Source organism: Colletes gigas, unplaced genomic scaffold, assembly GCF_013123115.1.
Source record: "Colletes gigas isolate AHSC1104 unplaced genomic scaffold, ASM1312311v1 Colletes_gigas_Sc00038, whole genome shotgun sequence".
In the NCBI taxonomy this organism is placed as follows: domain Eukaryota; kingdom Metazoa; phylum Arthropoda; class Insecta; order Hymenoptera; family Colletidae; genus Colletes; species Colletes gigas.
In genome coordinates, this window is record NW_025106667.1 from 202,001 (window position 1) to 228,241 (window position 26,241).

General features: G+C 35.2%; 2 protein-coding genes across 2 annotated transcripts in view; both read left to right on the forward strand.

The window, feature by feature from the left end:
- Positions 1–26,241, forward strand: part of LOC122402613 — a 105,077-nt gene that overhangs the window by 13,783 nt on the left and 65,053 nt on the right. The window lies entirely within an intron of this gene.
- On the forward strand, positions 18,689–20,799 carry LOC122402612. Its single transcript, XM_043405532.1, has 3 exons — positions 18,689–18,985; positions 19,060–19,185; positions 19,502–20,799. Exons 1-3 carry the CDS (start codon positions 18,946–18,948, stop codon positions 20,074–20,076), a joined length of 741 nt encoding a protein of 246 aa, XP_043261467.1. The 5' UTR covers positions 18,689–18,945; the 3' UTR covers positions 20,077–20,799.

A 26,241-nucleotide genomic window follows, 5' to 3' on the forward strand; every position in this document is an offset into this window, starting at 1 on the left:
AGTTGAACGAGAAGTATGAATTACAAACTATAACGTAATTCGATCATTTTACAATTATAATTTCTGCCGTAATTCAATCGTAATTGAAGTCAAAGAATATGTTTATGTTTGGCTGTTGGAAAAGTGAATAGATTCTGAAAATGGTCGCGGAGTTTTTGTCAATCGATGACAAAAAGAGTGTATGTGCAATGTGTGCGTGGGAATAGAAAAGTACAGCACGATCGACGTGCGGTTAGTTGGCGGTTAATCGATTTGAGAATCTGTTTGCGATTCGTGAAAGTTAGCGTGTTGATCCGCAAATTGTGGTCGTAGCGAGGTGACGACCTGCGTGGTGCGGTCGTATCTCGTTTTATCGTCACGTTATTTAGTTTAATTTCTCGTAGTTGCAAACTGGTTACAATTTCTGGAGATTAAATTTATCGTGTAAAATATTTCACGGATTTATATTAACTTTCGATGGCTGCTCTCTGCGTTTATATCTTCTACGTAATAAAAAATATGAATAATGTAGTATATTGTCAATTTTTAAAGCATACAGCATATTTTTTATAAATCTATACTATTATATAAAGAGAGAGCCGATTTTTATGTTCGCGCAAAACTCAAGACCTATTGAACCGATCTTCCTCAAATTTTGACACGTTATTTCTGCATACTCTAGGACGGACATAGGCTATGTAGCATGTCTCAGAAGCGCGTTATTAACATGTAATTTATATGCAAAGATTTCATGTGTACGACTGTTTGGCAGACCACGTGACCCCTGTATACGACAGTCTACTTGCGCGCGCATGCGCATATTCGGCCCGCGCGATACCTCGCCCGTAGCAGTACTGCGATGTTACCGCCAGGTGGCGAAGCTTCTCGAGCGCTTTCTCGCGAGAGAATTGCATTATCGCGGATATATATGTCAGGACGATCGTCTGGTTATAAATTGCTTTTGCACAAGGTCGGGCGGAGCCGTGACGGGGCATGATGGTATATTATACAATATTTAGCCTGATCAACCAGGACTAGATAGAAGAGATGAAGTGAAATTTTTTTGTAAAGGTTTTATTTGTCACTGGTTGAATATGTTGATGAATTATGTGGTAGAGGTTGAACAGAGTAAAAAGAAGTAGTTTGCACAAAATAACCTTTTTTTAAGGAAACTGTATCACGATATATTTCCTCTCTCTCTAGTGGCGCCCTCACTGATCGACTAAACCAAACGAATACTTCCACAATGTGGACAGGACTCATAAACCACAGTGTTGGATACAGAATAAATTAGTCATTAATCGCAAATCTCTTGTAAAAAGCAATTGTTTTTATTAGTCATTAATTTTAATTAAATCGTATTGCAGTGATTCAACAATCGACAAACTATGATTTTAAAGTGGACCGAGAAAAGAAAAGATACAAACAAACGAAGCCAGAATGGCCCAACGAAGCAAGATGGCGGCCAAAATACACGATGTATAAAACGTAGCACCACGAGTTTTAAGAACAGATTGCATAACAAAAAGGGAGATTCTAGTCTACTGTTCTCAGTTTCGAATAAAAATAGTGGACGAAACTGCCTAAAAAGGGTTCAACAAGTCGTAAAGAAATAATTAAGTCCTGTCGGTTGTATGGACTCGCGCGTCTGAAATTCATACAGGAATAAATTAAAAACAAGGTCATCGCGAGCAGCATCGCTTGGTTCGAACGTGAATCAACGCCTTCGTAATAAGATTTTTTTGTTCCCTCTTCGAAGTACACGTGCTCGTTAACCCGTTCGCGGATAAAAGACGCCGAATGTAAAAAAGGAGGAATCGTGTACGGAGCGCGATATTAAACGACGGAAGGAAGCATTCGCGAATGAGAATTCCTAGTTTCCTGGTTCGCCATTTTGCTTCCTCGATCCCTTCATTTTTCTCGTCTTTGGCTTCCTTTACGCCATTCTTCCTATCTGTTTAATTTCCCCCATTTTCCATTCCCCCTGTCCGTCCATTCTTTCTTCTTTCTTTTTGTTACCCCCTTTCCTCCCCCCGAGCACCGCTACGTCGCGTTTCGAATAATTCAATTGCATTTATTTACAAAACGCTTGGAACGTGTTTCGCCGGTGCTCTGGAAGGTAAATTCCACCGACCGTTTTTCTCATCCCTCTCGCTTATTTAGCAGCACCTGTAGAGGTAGCTGCCTTAACGAGATTTTAACCCTCAATGGTTGCTGAGTGGGATAGGAAGGACGATGTTCCGACAAGAGACCCGATGGGGGAAAACTGAGCAACGTTCCTGGGCGTTTTTCTCGCTGATTATCGGGGTCACCTCTTTATGGAGTCTGAGCATTTAAACAATTCCCAATTAATTGATGATGCGACGTTTGACGTGTCTTTAAAGACAACGAAGATATTTGAGGTGCAAATGTCTTTGTTGCCTAGCATACTCAATGCTAACTAGTTAGCTAGTTCACTCCTTTCTGGCTAGATAGCTGAGCTCACTTCTAGCTAGCTAGCTAGTTGAGCTCACTCCTTGCTAGCTAACTAGTTAGCTCACTCCTTGCTGGCTAGATAGATAGTTAGCTAGCTAGCTCACTCCTTGGTAGCTAGCTAACTAGCTCACTCCTTGCTAGTTAGTTAGCTAGTTCACTCCTTTCTGGCTAGATAGCTTGGTCTCACTCCTTGCTAGCTAGCTACCTAGCACACTCATATACCCTGCATATGTATAAATGGTTCGTAAATTTCTTGACATCTAATCCGTACTTTTGTTCTATTACACTCTCGTATACTATGTATCTGAGTTCTGTTCGTAACTTGTAACTTGTAATGTTCTGTTCTGTGACTCGTAAATGTTCTTGTGTAACTGTTAGGTGTTCTGATTGTAACTTGGTTCTGTTCTGGGTGACATTTGTAAAATTTCTGTTCTCGATTGTATACTGATTTCAAAAATAGGAGATTCTAGTAACAAATCCGAAGTTTGCTCATCCCTCGTGAGCCAGTCCTCCCGACACTCCCACACACTGAAGGTTGTACAGGGGTGGGCATTCCCAATCCCAAGGGGCAGATAAATAGGTCCAAAGTACAGTGAAACTAATTAAGTATTTCTTAATGGCTTTAGGGTGTGTCAATTCCTTTTATAAAATAACGTACATCGCCAGATGTACTGAATCAAGTAATATTGAACTAAATGACGCATCTTATAATATAAATTATTGGACTTCCCAACAACTACATACTAAAAGAAAATGCAAAGAAAATTCGATTGTTTTAATCCCACAAAGTAGAGGGACCCCCTAACGAACAGTGTATAAAACTTTGATGAAAATTGAACTTAACCCTTTGCACTCCTATGTCGAGTGTGATTCGACATCAATTTTTATCTCAGGAGCTCCTTCGTCATGTCTCATTCGACATTTTTTCAAGTCCAAACGCCAAAGAGATATCGTACACTTGAAAATTATAAAACACAACAACAGTGTAAATAAAACAGATATTCTAATAGGTAAAGGGCCGAATAAGGGGGTCAAATGTGCCCTAGAACCAAATGTGACATACGATGGATCCATCGATAGAGCATCAAGAAAAAACGTTCTGTGCCAAATTTTAACCCTCTATCTTGTTTGGAAGGGTAGTTATTGAGAAAATTCGGATTAACGAATTTCTGCCTATTTCCCCTATTTAATCGAGTACAAAAATTATGAAAAAAATCTGGTGCATTGTGGTTATTGAGATACGTGTTTGAGAATTTTTTCTGATTTTTCGATTCCAAATCCTAGGTGTGAAAAATTGAAAACGCAAAAAAACACAGAAAAATACGGATTTCGTATTGAAGCTTTCGAGACAATAGATTTCTATAATTACTGTAAATGCGTATTGTCATTGGTTATCTCCCTGAATTTTTTCCGATTTTTCGATTCCAAATCCTAGGTGTGAAAAATTGAAAACGCAAAAAAAACACAGAAAAATACGGATTTCGTATTGAAGCTTTCGAGACAATAGATTTCTATAATTACTGTAAATGCGTATTGTCATTGGTTATCTCCCTGAATTTTTTCCGATTTTTCGATTCCAAATCCTAGGTGTGAAAACTTGAAAACGCAAAAAAACACAGAAAAATACGGATTTCGTATTGAAACTTTCGAGACACTAGATTTCTATAATTACTGTAAATGCGTATTGTCATTGGTTATATCCCTGAATTTTTTCCGATTTTTTGGTAGGGTGCGCCGTAGTAGCAAAAATCAAAAACTGATTTTTTCGATATTTTTCGCGTGAAAAAGCATCTTATACTTCGAATTTTTGTATTCTCTTTAATAGATAACTATATTGTATGGTTTTAAACATTTCTATGTTGAGCAGAACAGTGTATACAAGAAGAAAAGCAAAAATAAGTCACGAAAAAAAAAGTGCTATGCGCGATATATTTATTTGAATTTTTTTTCGAAACTGTGTAGGATTTCGGGGGTATGTCTATTCACCAAAAATAATTGTAATTGACCCCCTTAGCTAGAAATAATTTTTTCAGAACGTTTTGAAATTTTTTTTTCGTCGAAAAATTTAGACACCTACCCCCTTGGTTGATTTTTCTTAAAAAATTGTTTTCCATTCTTAATAAATTTGTTTCACGCTCCACAGAAAAAATGTCTAATACTTTTTTATAGGTACCGATGAGCTCTACTTTAGAAAAAAATTTCATTGAAATATGTTCACTATTGTAGGAGTTATGACCGTTTGAAAATTGCACCATTTTTATGGGGTTTTTCTAACTTTACGGGATTAAGGAACAACTTTTTCACTATTGTTATAATGCCTACATATTCTTCACCAAAATACGCGTTATTTGCCGCTTCAAACATTAAAATCCTTCAATACGTTCAGAAGTTATGACATTTTAAAGATTCGCATGAAATTTCAAGGAAGCCTCACATTAGATTTTCGGTAAAGAATTATTTTCTCGAAAGCGCGTAGGATTTCGGGGATATGTCTATTCACCTAAAATGCTTGTAATCGATCCTTGTAACTAAATATAATTTTTTTAGTATGATTGGAAATTGTTTAATTTCGTCCAAAAATTTCAGTACCTACTGCAAGAAGATTCTTCAATAAAAAGAATATGAGCGTATATTTTAGGTGAAAATATTTTTTAAATATTAATAAACAAATAGTTTTTCACTGTCGTTTAGTTAGAAATTGAAAAAAAAACAAAATTAATATAATAAAAAAAATGTACTTTAGCAGGGCGCGAACGCGCGTCAAAAAGTGTGCAGCAGTCTCACAATCAAGCAACTTCCTGCACCATCGCAGCTCTTCAAAATACAGTTGATACTTCTCAATATATCGCGCATAGCACTTTTTTCGTGACTTATTTTTGCTTTTCTTCTTGTATACACTGTTCTGCTCAACATAGAAATATTTAAAACCATACAATATAGTCATCTATTAAAGAGAATACAAAAATTCAAAGTATAAGATGCTTTTTCACGCGAAAAACGTCGACAAAATCGGTTTTTGATTTTTGCTACTACGGCGCACCCTACCAAAAAATCTGAAAAAATTCAGGGAGATAACCAATGGCAATACGCATCTACAGTAATTATAGAAATCTAGTGTCTCGAAAGCTTCAATACGAAATCCGTATTTTTCTGTGTTTTTTTGCGTTTTCAATTTTTCACACCTAGGATTTGGAATCGAAAAATCGGACAAAATTCTCAAACACGTATCTCAATAACCACAATGCACCAGATTTTTTTCATAATTTTTGTAGTCTATTAAATAGGGGAAATAGGCACAAATTCGTTAATCCGAATTTTCTCAATAACTACCCTTCCAAACAAGATAGAGGGTTAAAATTTGGCACAGAACGTTTTTTTTTTATGCTCTATCGATGGATCCATCGTATGTCACATTTGGTTCAAGGACACATTTGACCCCCTTATTCAGCTATACCCTTTCAAATAAAACACTTAAAAGCGTTGGGAGCTGCTGGTAACAAAAGTGAAATATAATTCGGAGTGCAAAGGGTTAATATGGGATAAGATGGGGTAAAATACCATAACGACAGAGTTGCATGGATGGGATTTAAAATTTCGTGGCCTCTGGCGGTCGATCCGAATGTGTGAGCTTTGTGTCTCGAAAGAGTGATCTCAATGAAAACTGATCCGACATCCCTATTAAATCGAAAGCTATGCGACACACGTCGGCCTGGCTCCGAGTTACAGAACATAATGGAGGGAAGGTATGCAGCTGCACGCTGTTCGATAATCACAGGCATTGCGCCGTATCGGTCGGAGGAAGTGAACGTTCTCTCGTTCATCGAAAATAAATGAAAAAAAAAAAAGAAATGCCTCGCGTCTGGAAGCGAAACCCTGGATTCCCTCTCTATAATTCTTTTTTTATTCCATGTAATTACACGACTGATGTAAAATGCTTGTTCTACGTCGAAATATGGAGCGTTTCAACAGTTTTTTGGGGCACGAAACGTGAAACTAAATTTCCAATGAATTAATTGAAATTTGAATATTCAAAAAACTACGGAATGCACTTAATATGCAAAAATATAAGAAATACTTCAAGTAAGAATTATTGTATTTAAGGGTTGAAACTGCCCTCTGCAAAGCTCCCGTTTCATTAATTCTAACTTGATTATTAGGTTTGTAAATATAAGAGACTGGCAGTTGATTATCAATTATGGATGTATTCTATTGTAGAACACCTATTTGTAGGTCTTTTTTATCATTTATTGGCAAAGAGCTATGCAACTTCTTTTTGCAGGTTCTGAAACGTTGGAAAATTTTGTCTGAATGGTTTCGGTCATTTTATACACGTAAAATTGAAAAATAAACAAAATTCTTAATTAGGATTAGTTTGGTTATAGCAGGTATTAAAACGGAAGAAAAAAGTCGATACCTAAAGAAATAGTAACTCTTTGAAGTTTAATCATCGATCTTTGAATGATTTTATCATTTTTACAAACGAAAAAAGTATGAAAAATACAAAACATTAACCGAAGATCCACATACAATTTTGTGTTAATAAGTCAAATAGTAATTAAACAAGTATAATCTTGAAAAATACGCGTTTACAATATTTTTTATCATCCTCGTAAACTAAAAAAATATGAGAGAAACAAGGAACTTGGATATAAAATATTTACATGCATGTAACTGTTCTTCAAGAAAATATAAAGAAAAAAAGAATCGAGTTTTTGAAAAGTTTACAGTAGAATACCAGAATGGAATCATGGATACAATTACTCTTGTATTATTTTAGTAAATTAATATATAAATAAAAGCGTGAATATTTGCTTTACGTCACACCGAAATCGAACTAAGTATAAAATCATTTCTCGAACTCTTTTGTATGTTTCTAACGTCCACTTTTTCTGCATTAAAAATGTTTTTCCAAGTCCTCTCTCTTCCTTGGAGATGGATCATCCTCCATTTCGAAGAACAATGCCTTAAACGTAATTTATGCGTCGTTGAAAATAGCTCGTATGCATAATATTTATGTACCTCCAGGTGAGCAATCTTTTGGGGGGAAATCTGCATACGAAAATACGACGAAATTGCCATGGAAGCTTTTTTATTTTCCAACTGATGAGAAAAATATTCTACTAAAAAAATTTCAACAACTTTTTCCACGAACAAACATTGTAGCTTCTTTGACATTATCTTGGTAAAAGAAAAAATATTTTTCTACTGTGTTATAATTTTTTTTATTTTTTCATGATATATTTGTTATTTGTAAGCATTTGAAAAGATATATTAAATAGAATTTTCTGCACCAAATATATAAATGAAGATTATTTTTTTATTTTGTAATCGAGAAAAGAATTAATGAAACCTTAGGAACTGATTAAATAACTATAACCACTTTAATTATTCTTTAGATATTACATAGTTTAACATAAAATAAATTGCAGTAATTCCGTACCATACGACTCGACTCGACTCGACACGACTTCACACGACTTCACACGACTTGGTACGACTTGACACGACTCGACTCGACTCGACTTCACAGGACTTCACACGACTTCACACGACTCGACTCGACTCGACTCGACTCGACACGACTTCACACGACTTCACACGACTTGGTACGACTTGACACGACTCGACTCGACTCGACTTCACAGGACTTCACACGACTTCACACGACTCGACTCGACTCGACTCGACTCGACACGACTTCACACGACTTCACACGACTTGGTACGACTTGACACGACTCGACTCGACTCGACTTCACAGGACTTCACACGACTTCACACGACTCGACACGACTCGACTTCACAGGACTTCACACGACTTCACACGATTTCACACGACTTGGCACGACTCGACTCGACTCGCACAAAAAGCCACGATCTTCCACCTCACTACAAGTGTCCTGTTAATTACCCGTCAGGTAAAGATATTTCTTTCGTTCCTATTAAAGAAGCACAGCTGCAATGGCGGTGAGTAAATTACCGTTTGTATTATCAGCGCGTTTAACCGCCATTCCTTCCATTCGTTTTCTTCGATCGGTCGTAGAAAGGGTCGTTCGGTTATTGCAGTCCGCCGCTTGATCGTCGAATTTATAGGAGACGGACTTTTCGACGGGCATTTTAATTGAATCTGTCTGGAGAAATTAGTGTCCGTGCGAACGTAGCGACTAAGCACGACCCAATTTCGTAATTAAAGCGAGCGTTAAACGCGTTCCCGGTGATCCCCGGCTGCTCTCGAGACCCCTCCGGCGTGTACCGACACGATGTCGTTTCGCGAGGCTTTACGATCGCCGCCTTGGTCGTCCTCGATCGGGCAAAAGGCAGGATTTATCCCTGTGGCCGTATAGGTCTTCCGGCGGATTAAATCTTTCCGCGGCTGGACAGCTCGTGGTCGCCGTCGTCGACCGATTCAACGGCTTGAATAATTCACTCCGTCGATGCGGTGGCAGCCCTGCCTGCCTTTCAGTTTCCCGCTGACTTTCGACTTTTCATCGGGCGATCCTGCAAACCCAGCCATCCGCGGAGAATTCACCCTCTTAACCGTTGTGCACTTACCTTCGAAAGGGCACGCAATTTTCAGGCTGTGAATCGATCGAAAATATTAAAATAAGAATTTCATTCGACATATCAAACTAATTTTACGCGACCACCGGAACTTCAATGAATATTTTATACTTAAATATGGCTGAGAGAGAAACTAAGGTTTTCCTGAGTGAAAGAATTCGTCGTGTCTGGGTTGGACACCATCACAATCAATGGTCAGTCGAGCACTTGTGAGAAATCGTAGCCCTCTGCCGGTGAGTGCGGGAGGTGTTGTCATAATACAAAATTCTTACGAATCTTGGAGAAAAATTTTAATAGTAGATTTTAGAGGACAAAATAGGACGAAAATTAAGAATAGCAATTTGTTGATCGAGGCTCGGTTAAAAAGTTATTAACAATTAAATTCAAAAATTTCAAATCGTTCTAAAAAAATTATTTTCGGTTGCGGGGGTCGATTACAATCATTTTTGGTCATTACACATACCCCTGAAATCCTACCCACTTTCGTGAAAAAAATTCATTACCGAAAATCTTAAAAGTCTATCTTTAAAACGTCATAACTTTTGAACGGATAGAAGGATTTTAATGTTTCAAAATGCAATCGACGCGTATTTGGGTGAAGAATATGTAGAAATTCCAAGAATATTCGAAAAATTGTTCCTCAACCCCGTAAAGTGAGAAAACCCCATAAAAATGGCACAATTTTGAAACGACTGTAACTCCTCCTATAGTAGTTGTATCTCATTGAAATGTAATCTAGAAGTAGACCTCGTGGGTACCTACAAAAAAGTATTGGACAACTTTTCTGTAGGGGGGCCAAACAAAATTATGAAAAATCATAGAAAAATCGACCGGGTGCCTTTTTTCGGCGAAATTAGAAACTTTCAAATCGTTCTGGAAAAATTATTTTCAGTTGTAGGGGTCGATTACAATTATTTTTGGTGAATAGACATACCCCCGAAATGCTACCCACTTTCGAGAAAAAAATTCGAGAAGGTGTGAAATTTTTCGGCGAAAAAAAATTTTTCAAATTATTCTAAAAAAATTATTTTAGGTTGCAGGGGTCGATTACAATCATTTTTGGTGAATAGACATACCTCCGAAAGCCTACCCTTTTTCGAGAAAAAAAATCGTTACTGAAAATCTTCTAATTAGGTGCTTAAATTTTTCGATGGAAAAAAAATTTCAAACCGTTTTGGAAAAATTATTTTCGGTTGCGAGGGTCAATTACAATCATTTTTGGTGAATAGACATACCCCCGAAATCCTGCGCATTTTCGAGAAAGAAAGCGGAATTTTAAACATTAATAACATTTTAACGAAACCTCGATCATCAAATTTGTATTCTTGATTTTCATCTTATTTTTACCTCTATAATCTCCCATTAAAATTTTTCCCCAAGTGCGAGGTTAATTTGATAAGGATTAAAATATTTTATATGTTCGTAAATAATTCACTAAAATGCAACGAGATCCCTGAATTTTTTCCAGAAAATAACTTATTCCCTTAAAATTGCTTTTTTTTTTCTTTTTTTTTTTATTAACTATCTCATTAAAAAACAACACATTTATTGTAAATATTATTGATTTTAACGTATTTTTTGGTGGGTGAAAAAAATTGTAATTTTTTTTTTTCTACCATTGACCGATTTTTGGATGGTTTCGCCCGATTGGACAAAGTCCTGGGGGAAATATAGGAGAGTGTTCGGTAGACTTTGTCCACCGTAGAGAACGCGAGCCACTGCTTCTTCATTATGGATCGTTTAAGTTCGAGGGCGTGGATTATCTTTGAAGGTTCCTCGACTCCCTTTAAATTTCCTACGATGGGTAACGAAGATAAAAAGGTACAATGTTGTGAAAACAAGATTAACCTGGTACAGCAATTCATATTACTAAAATCGAATTACAAAGGTACGGGGTCGTGAAAACAGGATTAACGTATAGCAATTAATATTACTAATCAAATTAGTATCTTCAAGGAAGATTAAAATTGTGTTCTGAAAGGAAACGTAGTATCATATTAAAGATGTTCAGACATAGTACTGCAGTAACGAATTTTAACATTAAAAAATAAAATTATTTCAATAGTATACGTATATATAAACATTTCAGTTACATTTACATTTACTTAAACAAAATTTCTTTTTCTCAAGTGGACATTTCCTAATGTTTAAAATCAGTATTTTAAAACATATTTAGAATGATCGAAAAAGGGAGAAAGTAAAAGTATTTCTTGAACATTGAAAGAATTTTGAAAAGATATAGAATCTTCTTCGAGAAGAAAGAAGCAACATTTTTCTCGATCAATAAATCGACATATTTCAACAAAATTATCTCTATCTTTTGATAAAATAAAAAAAAAACACAACCTCTCTGAGATATTTGTAATATTAGAATAATATAACCTAAATCGTAGCAAGATCTTTAAAATATCTTGAAATCTAAAAATAACGTTCCTTTCTATTTGTATGATTTTTAATTATAATTCACGAGGATTTTAAAAGATCATTAAGATTACTTAAATTGAACCATATTTAATTAAGTAATTTCCTCATCTTTGCTATAAAAAAAAAAACATCTTATTAAAAAGATTTAATTAACGTCAGTGTCGCCAAAAATGTAATTGTCGGTAAATTAATAGAATATAAAAGTATCTAATTGCATTTATTTTAACTTAACGTTTATTCGATGTGAATTGCTTTAGAATCATTGAATAGTAATAGATTGTAAAGTTAGTTCGAAACCTTAAATTCCCTAGGGAATTTATTTAAAGACTGAATTCACAAGCAGCGTTTACATCGATTTCGAGTAAACGTTTCTTGTTCCTTGAAGTATCCCTAAAGCGACAGTTAGGATAATTGCCGTGTGATGTCGTCGTTAGAGCCGATTTGTGTTACGTTCATCCATTCGGTTTACGGAATAGGGAATCGAATTTACTAAAGCTGAGCTCGCGATTGGATGTTGTTGTCGTTATTATGGCTGAAAATTTCAAGTGTTTACTTAATATATATACATAACTGATTAGCTAATATTGACCCGTTTCCGTTTACTTGAACCGTAGTAACGGAATTCAAAGGCATTGTTTATTTTAAAGTAGAAACGATTTAAGTGGAAATTCGATACTCTGCTTATATTATATTTACATCGTTGATGAAATATTTTTTACCTGTTATATGATTTAATAATTTTTACTGTTTGATTCAATAATTGTACGGTGGAAACATTCCAACGAAAAGGAAATTTTTTTTAATAATTTTAAGAAAGGGCACATATTAACAATAATATTGTTCAACATTTTTTTATTCCTTCTGTAATAACAACTTAAATTTTTCCTTAAAACTAAAACGCCTCCTGTTTTGGCGCTTAGCTATTTTTGTACTTTCACTTTATAATTAAAATCCTGTCAAGTAATTTTTTTCGACAAACCAAAAATGCATTTTATTCTAAAAAAGAAGCTTTAAATCGATACTTCAAACTTGAGACGAAAATAGAAGCTACTTAATTCGAGGCTACATAGTATCCTTATCCCTTTGCGATCGATTTTTAAAGGGCAGTGTAAAGGGTATAGCGTATTCTTGTATTCGCAAAAAAATAATTTCCGTGTTGAAAAAGGTGTTTTAATTCGTCAAATATCTCGAAAATGTACAAATAATAAATATAAAATACTGACAGGACAAAGTAAATGGAATTTTGCACATTTCAACAAGTCAACAATTGCAGCAATGTCATTAGAAAATTATATGGTATTAATTTACAAATTAATTTCAAACCAATTGAGAAGAAAAAAATTCCTTATGTTATTGAAGAGAAATTTAATAACTATGATAACGAAAATTTAAAGAATATCTTGAAAACTATGGAATATACGTGATAATTTTTTAAACAAATTCTGTATTATTCTTGACGGAAAATATATGGCGTGCAAGAAGGTGAAAAGTAAAATGTCGTAAAAGTTTCAGGTTATAAGTAAAAAAAAATAAGGTCTGTTGACATTTTTGTTTATCTTTTTGTCACTGATATTATTCTCCGACGAGAACTGTACCAAGTTTATATGAAAAACTTTCTTGTATCGTCCGATAGTTTTGAAGATAGCGTCAGGAGCTGAAACTTGGCAGGCTACTTTCATTCCTTAAACTTGAGTTACCGCCGCTACAAAAAAAAAAAATACGCATCCTTTATGTTTGGCCGTTCTAGAAACTTGAAAAGTTTCATCAATATCGGCGAGAAACACTTCACGGATGTTACCTGTAAGAAAAATTACTCGACACCGTCTTCATTCCCCTTAAACACTAATTTAACAAAACTAATTTTTCTTTTTTCCTAGAATACATCAATCTTAGCAAAAACATGACTTCAATTTTCTATTTTTAAACTACACTTTACTGACTGATATTTAACTATGAATTAACTATTTATACTTAGGAATAAGTGATCGGTGAAATTGTGAGAGAGCGTAGCCCTCTGCTGGCGAGCGGAGGAGTTGTTACAGTTTTATCTAAATACACCTTTATTTGTAATCGTTGGACACTGTGAATTACGATAAACGAATACTATAGTAAATTATTTGACTAAATATGTTTCAACTAAATAATTATTTGACAATCAAATCTCGCCTCGAATCGGAAAATAAAATAATTTTATTAATTAGTTATTTTAGTTAGCATATATGTATACAAAGCACTTTATTATCAAGCTAATTTTGAATTATACAATAAACCGATCTTTTTACGCCGAACGAAACTACATTTTGTATCTAGATTTCGTGGCGCTCCAAATCAATTTCACGTTCGACGGAATATTTCTCTTTCTCTTTTCGTGTCCAATATTTTTATGTCTCACTTTCTCCGCATTCCGTCGGTCTTTGTTCATTATTCCCTCAGTCTTGCTCGCCTCTGCACGCCGCCGGCACCCGATCGGCGACACGGTTCGCATATGAATCGAGCTTAACGACTTCGCCGTCTGAAAGGGCTTAGCGACACAGTCCACTTCGCGAGAGAAATATGAACACGGCCTAAGTTTTTAATACCACCGCGACACGTTCCCTGTCACGAGTAACCTCCGTGCCTGGCTAGAAATTTCCTTATCCATAAATTACCGTCGTCAGTTCGCCTCCGAGCTGCTGAACAATCATGCGCATATCGTGCTCCAGCGCCACGAAAATTGCGACAAGTGTGAAAAGCTTTTAACTTTTAACTGTCTAATGTTCTATTAAAGCTGCGCAGTCGCCGTACTAATTTCTCCATGGACTTCGCCAATTAACTTCTTTTGTATGTTCCTCTTTCCTTTGCCCTCCTTCCTGTTTAAATAATGCCTGGCGAATATTTCGCCCATTGCACCACAAAGGGTAGGGGAAATTCTATAATTTAAATTTCTCGGTTCTAAAAGATCAAAAAGTAAGAATCTACTAGGAAATTAATGATATCTCTTCGAGACTCCACTGAAGCGAGGTTTGGACATTATACTGTCATATACTATTAGGTTGGGGGAAAAGAAATCCATTATTTTGTCGGTAGATGTCTGTAGTGATCGATATCTCGTAAAGTATCGATCAAACAATTTTAAATTTATGCTCTTTGCAAGGTGACATTTCACACTAAAAAATTTCTTTTCTTGTTTTTTATTTGGTCTATTCAGTTGTGAGTTACAGGGTGTTAAAAATGGAAGTCAAGAAAAAGAAAATTCGGTACATTTTATAGTTTTTCGTTGATAAAGGCGAAAATGCAAGCCAGGCGGCTGAAATTGTAAATAGTGTTTATGGTCCCTATACTGTAAGGGCTAATTACGTGCAATTTTGGTTTCGTCGATTCCGTTCAGGTATTTTTGATGCTAAAGATGCACCTCGCACAGGCAGGTCCGTCGTCGAAAATGTCGATAAAATTACAGAAATAATCGAAGTTGACTGACATGTTAGTAGTCGTAGCATCGCCCAGGAGCTAAAGATCGGCCATAAAACAGTTTTAAACCATTTGCACAAAGCTGGATTCAAAAAGAAGCTCGATGTTTGGGTGCTACGCCAATTAACACCAAAAAACATGATGGATTGAATTTCCATCTGCGAAGCCTTAGTCAAACGGAATGAAATCGACCCATTTCTTAAACGGATGGTGACTGGGGATGAGAAATGGGTCACATACGACAATATTGTGCGAAAACGATCGTGGTCAAAGCGCGGTGAAGCAGCTCAAACGGTGGCCAAACCAGGACTAACGGCCAGGAAGGTTCTGCTGTGCATTTGGTGGGACTGGAAAGGAATCATTTATTATGAGTTCCTTCCATATGGCCCAACACTAAATTCGAATCTCTACTGTCAACAACTGGACCGTTTGAAGCTAGCGATTGACCAGAAACGGCCAGAATTGGCCAACAGAAGAGGTGTTGTGTTCCAGCAGGACAACGCTTAGGCCACACGCGTCTGTAGTGACTCGCCAGAAACTCCGGGAGCTTGGTTGAGAAGTTTTAATGCATCCACCATATAGTCCGGACCTGGCACCAAGTGATTACCATCTTTTTCTCGCATTGCAAAACTACCTGAGTGATAAGAAATTGGCATCAAGAGAATATTGTGAAAATCGGTTACTAGAGTTTTTCGCCAATAAGGACCAAGATTTCTATGAGAGAGGCATTATGAAGCTACCTCTAACATGGCAATAAATTATAGAACAAAACGGCGCATATTTGACCCAAATCGGAAAATCCGTAACATGTTAAATAAAGTCTTGAAGTTCACGCAAAAATAATGGATTTCTTTTTCCCCAACCTAATATTTATAAGAAATCTACCACTTCCTGTATCACGTTGATTATCAGACCAAACCCGTCAAATTGTCCACGAAAACGATACTTTGTTTTTATCATATCCACAATTTGTCATCGAACTTATTTTGACAGTTTCATTAAAGTTCAAGTGTTCTGTTTTATTTAACATCCTAACCTATATTTGGGTGACTATTTATTCAAATTTTACTCTATTGTTAGTTGATTAACAACTGGCCTAGTCTTTGAAAGTTATTTCGATGACAAAAGAATCATTGATATTCTTTTTGAGGTTAGATTAGATTCAGAAGTCTGCTACAATTTTATAGATTTATTTGTTAAAAATTAAAATTATATAACAGACAGTTACGAAGATCCTAAGTACTATACTTTGAACCATTATATTAACTAGTTTGTATCCCTGTTTTGATTAACTATTTATTAATTGCTGAATCGTATGAATGTATCATATTATCGGTAAATTGAACATTTAATTGTCGCTTATAATCATGTTATCGTAGAAATAAATGAACATTTACAGGTAGTAGTTTTAATATAATGATAATTATAAATGTAATTTCACGCATGGTTCGAGTTATATTAATTTACGCCGGTATATGCGAATGGAACGTGATGGAAGTTTGTTCTACACAACCTGTGCACTCATAAATGCGACATTTAATTAATTAACGTAATTTTCAGCAGACAATAATGTTTGTCGTTGCGAATTGTTACCCGTAACGCAATGAATAACCGAGGCTTGCATATTTTTCGCGATTCTGTATTCATTTGCCAGTTTCCATTTGCGCATCAAACACGAATACGTGATCCTGATTATTGAATTTTTCTGCATAAAAGAAAAATGCGGTTCCCGGTGCTGTCCATTGACCATTCACGAATATTTAACGATGTTGTTTGCACAAAAGTCGACCGAACGCGTTTTATTACAATAATATTTATTAATAATCGCTCTGAGCGACCTTTGAAAATTTCATAAATTAATCCTACAGCATCATCAACATTTAATTAACTGGAACGAATACGTTACAATACTGTCCAACATGTTACTTTAATATTAATTTGATCGAAGATAATAATTAAACGAACGTATGATTTTCGTCAACCCGTAATTCCTTTGTATTCGATACGATAGAGATTCATCGCTCTCAAGCTCGGTATTTCCCTAGTCCATTTCTGCGTTTCTGCGCTGTTTGCACGTCTGTCCGTTCATTAAGGCCCTCAGGGTCATGCTTGCAATTTCTAGTGACGATACTCGACATTCCACAGTATTAGCTTCTCTGTTTCATGAATAGTCACTCCACATCTATCATCCCCCACAGACTATTGTTCTTCAACCTTGCATTTTTCAGAAAGAAAATAACGAGGAGATTATTTTGATGTTGAAGACTTGACAAATTTTGACATTGAATAAAAGTAAATATCGAATCAACAAAAATTTATTGGGTCCTCCTATTTACAAGGGAATTTTACAGGATTGTCGGAGACCATTTTTAGCATCGGTCACAATTTGTTTTCTCAGAGTGAAAATATCCCTTGTATGTAGATAAGTGATTTTCTGTTTATCTACATATCATTAAAATAATGGCTGATAATAAAAATACCTCAAAAACTTCTCTCAAGGTCTCCAGCGGACCTACATTGTTTAAAAGAAATCAGAATTTTTGCTTGCTAGCTTCAAGGTCTGAAATATTTCCTTCGCTTTTAATATTTCAAAAAGATGTTGAATGTGTCGACACCTCATGCCATAGAATATTTTCATGCCAGGCAGAAGCGTGAAGGGAATATGAAGATCACCATCTTCTCTGTTTTAAATGGAATAGCATATCTCAAATTGCTTTTTGCTCTTTTATAGAAACAGCTCAAGCCCATTGTACAACCAAAGCGTTCCATTATTTTGTGGAAAATGATAATCAAACATTTTCTTAATATTTACATTTAAATTTTTGTTGTGGTTTGAAGCATATTCCTTTTTAGTTCTTCTATAATTATACTTGAATTTAAAGCAGAATCTAGATGTTGTCTAGATTAGTTTTGGTGTCTTAATGGATATTATGTTGTCAGGAGTAGTTCTACGAACTGACTTGTAGAATTTCTATTGTTTTAATTGTTTTAGAAGGTTTGGAGAAGTCTTGATTCCATAGTTATTTATAATATTAATTATCCAACAAACACATATCGTATATTGAAATTAGTCAACATAAGCATTTGGAAAGTTATATTTATTTTCAAATTGTGGCTGCCATTACTTGTGAGAAAGCAGTCCCTCTACTGGCGAGTGTGGACAATGTCACCACAAACAAAGTATGTATAATATTCTCGTCCTGTATTTCCAAAACTTTTTGTCACAAAAAAAACGAAAACTGTTTTTGAAAATAAATGTAACTTTACATTTGTTTTTACTGAGGAGTTCTAAAACACGACCAACTTTATTGTTTTTTTCAATCTGTAAAAGTGGCCATTTTGTACGCCCAATACAGTACATTTTGTTAGTCGTGTCTAAGCAACGGACATCAATAGTAATACATTTGTTCCCTAGCAATAATCTGTATAATCCGTAGTATCAATGTGGCATTTAACACGTTAATACTCTGAATAATCTATGTCACCACATTACATTGCGAATAAATTAACAATGCTGCCAAGCTCCGACATATTGTACCGCTACGAACCAATTTATGGTACAGGTTTGATCATGATTCGGCCATTAGTATAACCTATTTTGCATTATATTCGCATAAAGATATTTAAACAATGTTATACCGAAACAAAGTCTGTTATTTTTATTAGAATTATTTTCTTTTCTCAACGAATGGCAAAATATGAGCAGATGCTTAATAAACACAAAATTAAGTAACAATAGCGTTAATGTAAATCAAGCTTTAACATGATTACATATATGTAGATCCTAACTGTCGCTTGTTTACGTTCCAAACATATATTTACACTAAGTTCGCTTGTCTAAATATATATTTGGTTGATAATTAAATTTAAAGAGGAGCAGCTTATTCATTGGCGACGATCGACATTTAAATCATTCGATCTTTTGAAACGTCGATCATAGAATTCTCGTAGTTGGTCACAAGAGGGCGCAGATAGAAACTTCGTGGCAGTGTTCCGCCATTAGTATTAGAGTGAGAATGTTCTCTGGTTGTTTGTCGAGGTCTATTTTCAAAATTTAGCAATGAAACGAAATAGTACTTCTAATTGGGATTATACAAAAAGTATTGTACTTTTATTATAATTATTTAATTATAATTTATTATTAGCTACATCAGTATTTTTCGTTTTCCTTCAGTAAAGTTATTAATCAAGTTAGTGAGGAAGAGGCCTATAATTTACGACTCCAACAATCCACAATTCAATGATTCCGCAGAGAAAAAGCTCGCATGGAAAGAAATTGGATTTGAGTTGAGAGACAATGGTATGATAAATTATTGTTTTCCTTCTCTTAATTCGCAACACGGTAGCGAACTTGTTCCAATAAAAGACAGAACGAATTTGAAAGGTTTGAGGTTATTCGTAGTATTAGCAATTTTACCGGGTACCAGACACCTTTCATAGTTATACGTATATACTATTTATATCAGATTGTCAGATATTATTTGAAAGTCTTTTAGAATTTATTATCGGTGTTATTTACTTCACAGTAAAACAAATATAGTTAGTATACCTTATTATTACTTTGTACAATCTGAGTATAAATTGTAGCGTATGTAGTTATTTATTTTAATTTGTAGTTACAGACTGTCAAAAGAATTGGAGAAAGTTAGTACAAACTTTTCGTAAAGTACGTAATGGTCGACAAATCACGCAGGATGATAAACTTACCAAATGGAAATTTGGGGGTTTTATGCATTTCATGAAAAAATATTTAACAGATAAAAATCAGACACCTGTGAAAGATCAAAAAGCAATTAAGGAAGAAGTCCCAGACGATGACGTCAAATGTATTGCAGAAATTAGTAGCGATCAAAGTGTAGTACAACCAGAAGCGACAGAAATTATAGGGAATGGGACTCCTCCCGTTCAGAAGGTGATACCCGAGCAAGAAAGGATAATGCCTATAGAAAGTGCACATATGCACACTGTTTTGCAGAATAGTTCGAACTTGTTAACGCAAAGTAGAAGCGAAGAAAATGTTACTTCTCATCCTGTCGATGCCTTTTTCGCATTAATGGCACAAAGCGTCAAAACCTTTAACTCTTTAGACCAGCATTTTGTAAAGACCAATATTTTTTCATTAGTAAGCGAATTAGAAGGGAGATACATATTGCAGAATCAACAGATATCTGTTCTTAAAAATATTTCCTAGAGTGCATTTCTTTGAGACTAATTATATTATAGATTTCTGTTTTAATGATACGTCTGCAACAATATTTGGAACCATCGTTGCTACTTTTATAATAATTGATTTAGGTTCTGTAAGTAATGACTGAGGGTAGTGCTACTCCCCTGCGTCCTGAGTAACTTTAATGTATAATATTTCCAATTAGATATAAGGTACATTTTTTTTACAAAATATTTCAATCAGGTTGCATAAAGTAATTTTATAAAAGAATTTCGTGTAAGTAAAACTGTTTGTAATCATGGTATAACTTCCATATGATCTTACGTAATACATTCTTAATGTCTTAATAGTATTGCTTTTCATAATGTAATTGTTTTTTGTATATGACAATCATTGGATTATACTAAAAAGAAAAGAATGCAAATACTAATAAACAGATTTCAAATACATGAAATCTTGGTGTAATTCGGCATTGTGCTTTAAAATGTGTTATAAAGACAAATTTGGAAGAAATCACTGGGTCGTTACAGGAAAGCCCGTTTCCAATATAAAAAATGTTATTTATGTGTTTCATTTTAGAGCCCATCTAAACCCGGATGAAAAATGTGCAGTGTAATTTTTTGAAACATGTAATCCTATTTTACAAGTGCATCGTTTCACCTGCGAGGAAAACAGGGCCATACGAAGTTATATTGTTCAGTTGCATTCAGTTTTCTCTGTAGCATTTTTTTTTCTTTATTTTCAATAGCGACGCGATCCATTTCAATTACGTGATTCACCCTATATAATCCTGATAGATCGACTTTTTTCACAATAGGGAACGGAATTGAGAAAGGAAGAGACAAATTCCGCTTTCGATAAATCAGCGTTTCTGAGAGACAATAGAAAAGTGCTTGATCCACATATAGGTGGCGTACAATATTGAAAAGACATATCTCATATGTTCCGAGATACTTAAACGTCTACTACTTTTTCTCGTTTCCTCTTCCCATTTTTCTGCTCCGAAATCTAGCTGAAAAAAAAAAAAAGTAAGTGCAATTGCTAACGGGTCTCATTTTCCGCTTTCATACGAACGCAACATGCCATTTCCCGTCCTATTCCTTTTCTCCTTTCATTTATCCACTTTTCATTGTTTGCACGTCCATCCATGCGTTAGGGGTTCCACACGATCAACCTCGAAATCTCCAAGCTTTCGATATCTCGATTGGGATTTCTTCGTATCCCCATCAACCTTCCTAGAAAATTGAAACGATTTTCATTTTATTATCCCCCAGCTTTCCTACGATTACAGTCTCCATATTACTTCGCGCTGGTATTAGAGTTTCGAAATGCTTACTTATAGTTATTTTTACCACAGTTTGAGGTTACATAAGAAATTTTTTCAGTAATTTCTTCTTGTTTGGCAATGGAAAAAAAAAACAAAATTTGCATCACATCCAATACTCGACGGCATTTAATATGTTATTTATTTTTAATATTTTAATATTAATTTTCTAACGATGCCATTATAATTATTAATGTAAGTATAGTTTACACATGGAAAAAGAAAATTTCTAAAACACTCTAATTCATGAATTCATTCGTTGATGTGTATTTGGCTAGATATTGCAGAATAATTTTTTCGACCATTCAAATTAACTTCAGAAGCAGTAAACCATATTTTCGGTAAAGAATTTTTTTCTCGAAAGTGCGTAGGATTTCGCGGGTATGTCTATTCATAAAAAATGACTGTAATCGACCCCTGCAACCAAAAATAATTTTTCCAGAACGATTTGAAACTTTTTAATTTAATCCTTTAACAACTTTTTAACGAAGCCTCAATCGAGAAATTGATATTTTGGATTTTCGTCTTATTTTGGTCTCTAGAATCTCCCATTGTAATTTTTCCCAGGTATAACCGAATACTCTGTATGTACATATGCACATATATCAATGCATAATCGACGTTACTGTACGCTCCTGGCCCTTACGCATACTGCGCATGCGTGAGTCTGGGACTACAGGCGTGCTGTATTGCGTCGTCAAATATGGCGTCACTTTAATGTACGACTATGGCTGTGCGCGTTATGTATATTTTTTTACTTTTGAATGCATAATAAATCGTTAATTATTAGTAACAGAATGTGATGCAGCATTAGTCTACCTTTTCAATCCAAATCCAACCACGTCTTAAGGTAAATTCTTTCATTAATAATAAGGGGAATTGTAAGGAAAATGATTTTATTTTATAATTTTCTTTTTCATACAAATGATTGAAATTATTCGATTCGTTTGTTCTTACGAACCATTCCGGCGAACAATTAACTTACATTTGAACAAAATCTGTTTCATTTAGATAAAAAAATCATTAACAGGATTGATAACATTCGAAAGCAAGAAAAATAGCCAAGAATAATTAGCATTTTGCTGGTTACTCTAAACAAGATTACAGATTCGTTCATTTTTATCCGTCGTTCTATTTAATTATTTTCGACCATTCGAAATTCAATTAAACTTCAAAGCGATCGTTTACACGGTCCCGATACCTCATTAATTCTTCATCTCGATCATCCGTTAATTCTTAATTGCTCCAAGTCGTCCCTAATAGCGTTCTTTTTGAAGTCGTTCGGGTCAGAAATTAACATCCTCCTTCTTTTAAGCCGTCTTTTTCTCCCAACCAAGTCTGTCCCTAATTTCTCCTTGTTTGCACGTCCGTTCGTTCATTAGGAGAGTCCCTGATGCTTCGATCAGTTCTCCTTGGAGCTTCGACGTGCACGCACGTCCTCCCGTCTCCTTCCTCACTTTTATCGTTCAGCCTCGCGCCACTTTTCGATGGAAACCACGATCTCGATTGGTTAATATCCCCGGGTATCGTTTCAAGCTTGATAGCCAATCACGTGGCCCAGCCGCGACGTTCATTTGTTTTGTGCCGCAATGTGCCATCCAATTTTCTTCGCGAACGATCGATTTTCCGGCCAGCTGTGCCTAGACGCCCCATCATTGTGTGTCCTCTCGTTTATCAGGTGTCCTTTCTTCCCGATACAACACTCCGTCGTCAAGTTGTTACACTTGACCTCCTCGATACATTCCATTTTTTCACTTTCATTTCATTTATTTACACATCAAAACTTTTTCGTGTCGATATGATTCTCAAGTATTTTAAATACTTTGTTTATGTTTTTTATTGATAGGAACAAATGTTAAAACCCTTGAAAGCTTTTTTGGTGATTATTTACTTTACCATCATTGTCAGTTGAATTCATAGAATTCACCTCCCCGCTTAAGTGTCTCAAACTTGAACACTTAAGCGGGTACTACTGTAATCCCCACAATTTGTCAGCCCCTTTTCGATGGTCTGACAAAAAAATGTTTCCTATTGAAGTTACTCAGTATTTAACTGACAATAAATTGCAATTGTTTAAATTTAAAGACAAATTGATTTTCGACAAAAAAATTAGTAACTGTTATATTTTTAAGTGAAACTGGGCATTAGTTGACACAGTTAACAATATCGAGATAAACATAATTGTTAGAAGTCTTCCCAAGGTATTTTCAGGTGTTCACAAATTTCGTTTCTTAAATACTTTTCAATCTTCCTCTTAGAAAAATACTTCAGTATAAATTCTCTGTACTATCAATCCGTCTTTAAAGTTTTCTTTTTAAAGAAAATTTGAAAAGTCTTGCTAGAAGACTTTTAAAACACGAGAGTTTCTTTTCCCATCGATTCTCGTTTTTATCGAACAGTGTTGCGAAAATTCGATAAGCCACGAGCGTAGTTTTAATCGAACGACTATCAGACAATGATAAATCGCTCGCGATGATCTACGATCGCGGAATAGCCAGACGAGATACGTGTGAGAAGGGAGAAGTAACGCGAGCGGAACGGAACAGGGGATTTTCAATTTTCCACCGAAAGATACGCAATCTTCCTCGAGATCCGTGGCGCAGGTGGAATCGTAGGGGGAGGGAAGTTCCGTACGACCCTAATCCGGAAATCCCCCGATGCCTACGAAAATCCTTCTCACATGGCGAATATCAAGAGGCAGGTGCTCGTCCAGGTTGCACAGAGAGCTGCTTCCTCTAATTAGGAATTATGGCACGTCTGCCTCGGTGTCTAGGATGGAAAACTTCTTTTCACATTTAACACTAGATTGCCCAAGGAAGTCATTTCGACTGCTTTTTAATTTCAATTAGAAAAACAATTATGTACATAATGACACAATTTCTTAGAATTTTGTGACCTTTCGTAGAACATATAAATGCGTTTATTAATAATTGTAGTTACCTCCCCCCTCCTTCATTATACAGGGTGTTCGGCCACCCCTGGGAAAAATTTTAATGGGAGATTCTAGAGGTCGAAATAAGACGAAAATCAAGAATACCAATTTGTTGATAGAGGCTTTTTTAAAAAGTTATTAACAATTAAATTCAACAATATCAAATCGTCCTGGAAAAATTATTTTCGGTTGCGGGGGTCAATTACAATCATTTTTGGTCATTACACATACCCCCGAAATCCTATCCGCTTTCGAGAAAAAAATTCGAGAAGATGTGAAATTTTTCGACGGGAAAAAAAATTTCAAATCGTTTTGGAAAAATTATTTTCGGTCGCGGGGGTCAATTACAATCATTTTTGGTCATTACACATACCCCCGAAATCCTACGCATTTTCGAGAAAAAAATTCCTTACCGAAAATCTAATTAGGTGCCTAAATTCAACGAAAAAAAAAAATTTCAGATCGTTCTGGAAAAATTATTTTCGGTTACGGTGGCTAATTACAATCATTTTTGGTGAATAGACATACCCCCGAAATCCTACCCACTTTCTAGGAAAAAATTCGAGAAGGTGTGAAATTTTTCGACGGAAAAAAAAATTTCAAATCGATTTGGAAAAATTATTTTCGGTCGCGGGGGTCATTTACAATCATTTTTGGTGAATAGATATACCCCCGAAATCCTACGCATTTTCGAGAAAAAAAATTCAGTACTGGCGGATCTTTAAACGTTAATAACTTTTTAACAAAGCCTCCATCAACAAATTGGTATTCTTGATTTTCGTCTTATTTTAGCCTCTAGAATCCCCTATTAAAATTTTTTCCAGGGGTAGCCGAACACCCTGTATGTGTTATACCTATACAATAAACTTTTCATATTGAATAAAGTTCTGTTTTAATCGATGATAGAAAAGTGCATTCGAATTCTTATGTGTAATTATATAATTATAGAATTTCACTGATACATGTGCCTTCTTCTCGTGCAAGAATGGTACGTTCATTGTTAAAATTAGAAATAAATTAGAATTACTGGCCTGAATCAAACACAATCCCAACAGTTTCTGCTTGAACAATGATAAATTAAGAAATAAACTTTTTATCTATGCTATTATATAAAGAGAGAGCCGATTTTTATGTTCGCGCAAAACTCAAGACCTATTGAACCGATCTTCCTCAAATTTTGACACGTTATTCGTGCATACTCTAGGACGGACATAGGCTATGTAGCATGTCTCAGAAGCGCGTTATTAACATGTAATTTATATGCAAAGATTTCATGTGTACGACTGTTTGGCAGACCACGTGACCCCTGTATACGACAGTCTACTTGCGCGCGCATGCGCATATTCGGCCCGCGCGATACCTCGCCCGTAGCAGTACTGCGATGTTACCGCCAGGTGGCGAAGCTTCGAGCGCTTTCTCGCGAGAGAATTGCATTATCGCGAATATGTATGTCAGGACGATCGTCTGATCATAAATTGCTTTTGCACAATTCTGTTTTAATCGATGATAGAAAAGTGCATTCGAATTCTTATGTGTAATTATATAACAATATAATTTCACTGATACATGTGTCTTCTTCTCGTGCAAGAATTGTACGTTCATTGTTAAAATTAGAAATAAATTAGAATTACTGGCCTGAATCAAACACAATCCCACCAATTTCTGCTTGAACAATGATAAATTGACAAATAAACTTTTTATATTTGATAAAGTTCTGTTTTAATCGACGATAGAAAAGTGCATTCGAATTCTTATGTGTAATTATAGAATTATAGAATTTCATTGCTCCATGTGCCTTCTTCTCGTGCAAGAATGGTACGTTCATTGTTAAAATTAGAAATAAATTAGAATTACTGGTCTGAATCAAACACAATCCCACCAATTTCTGCTTGAACAATGATAAATTAAGAAATAGACTTTTTATATTTGATAA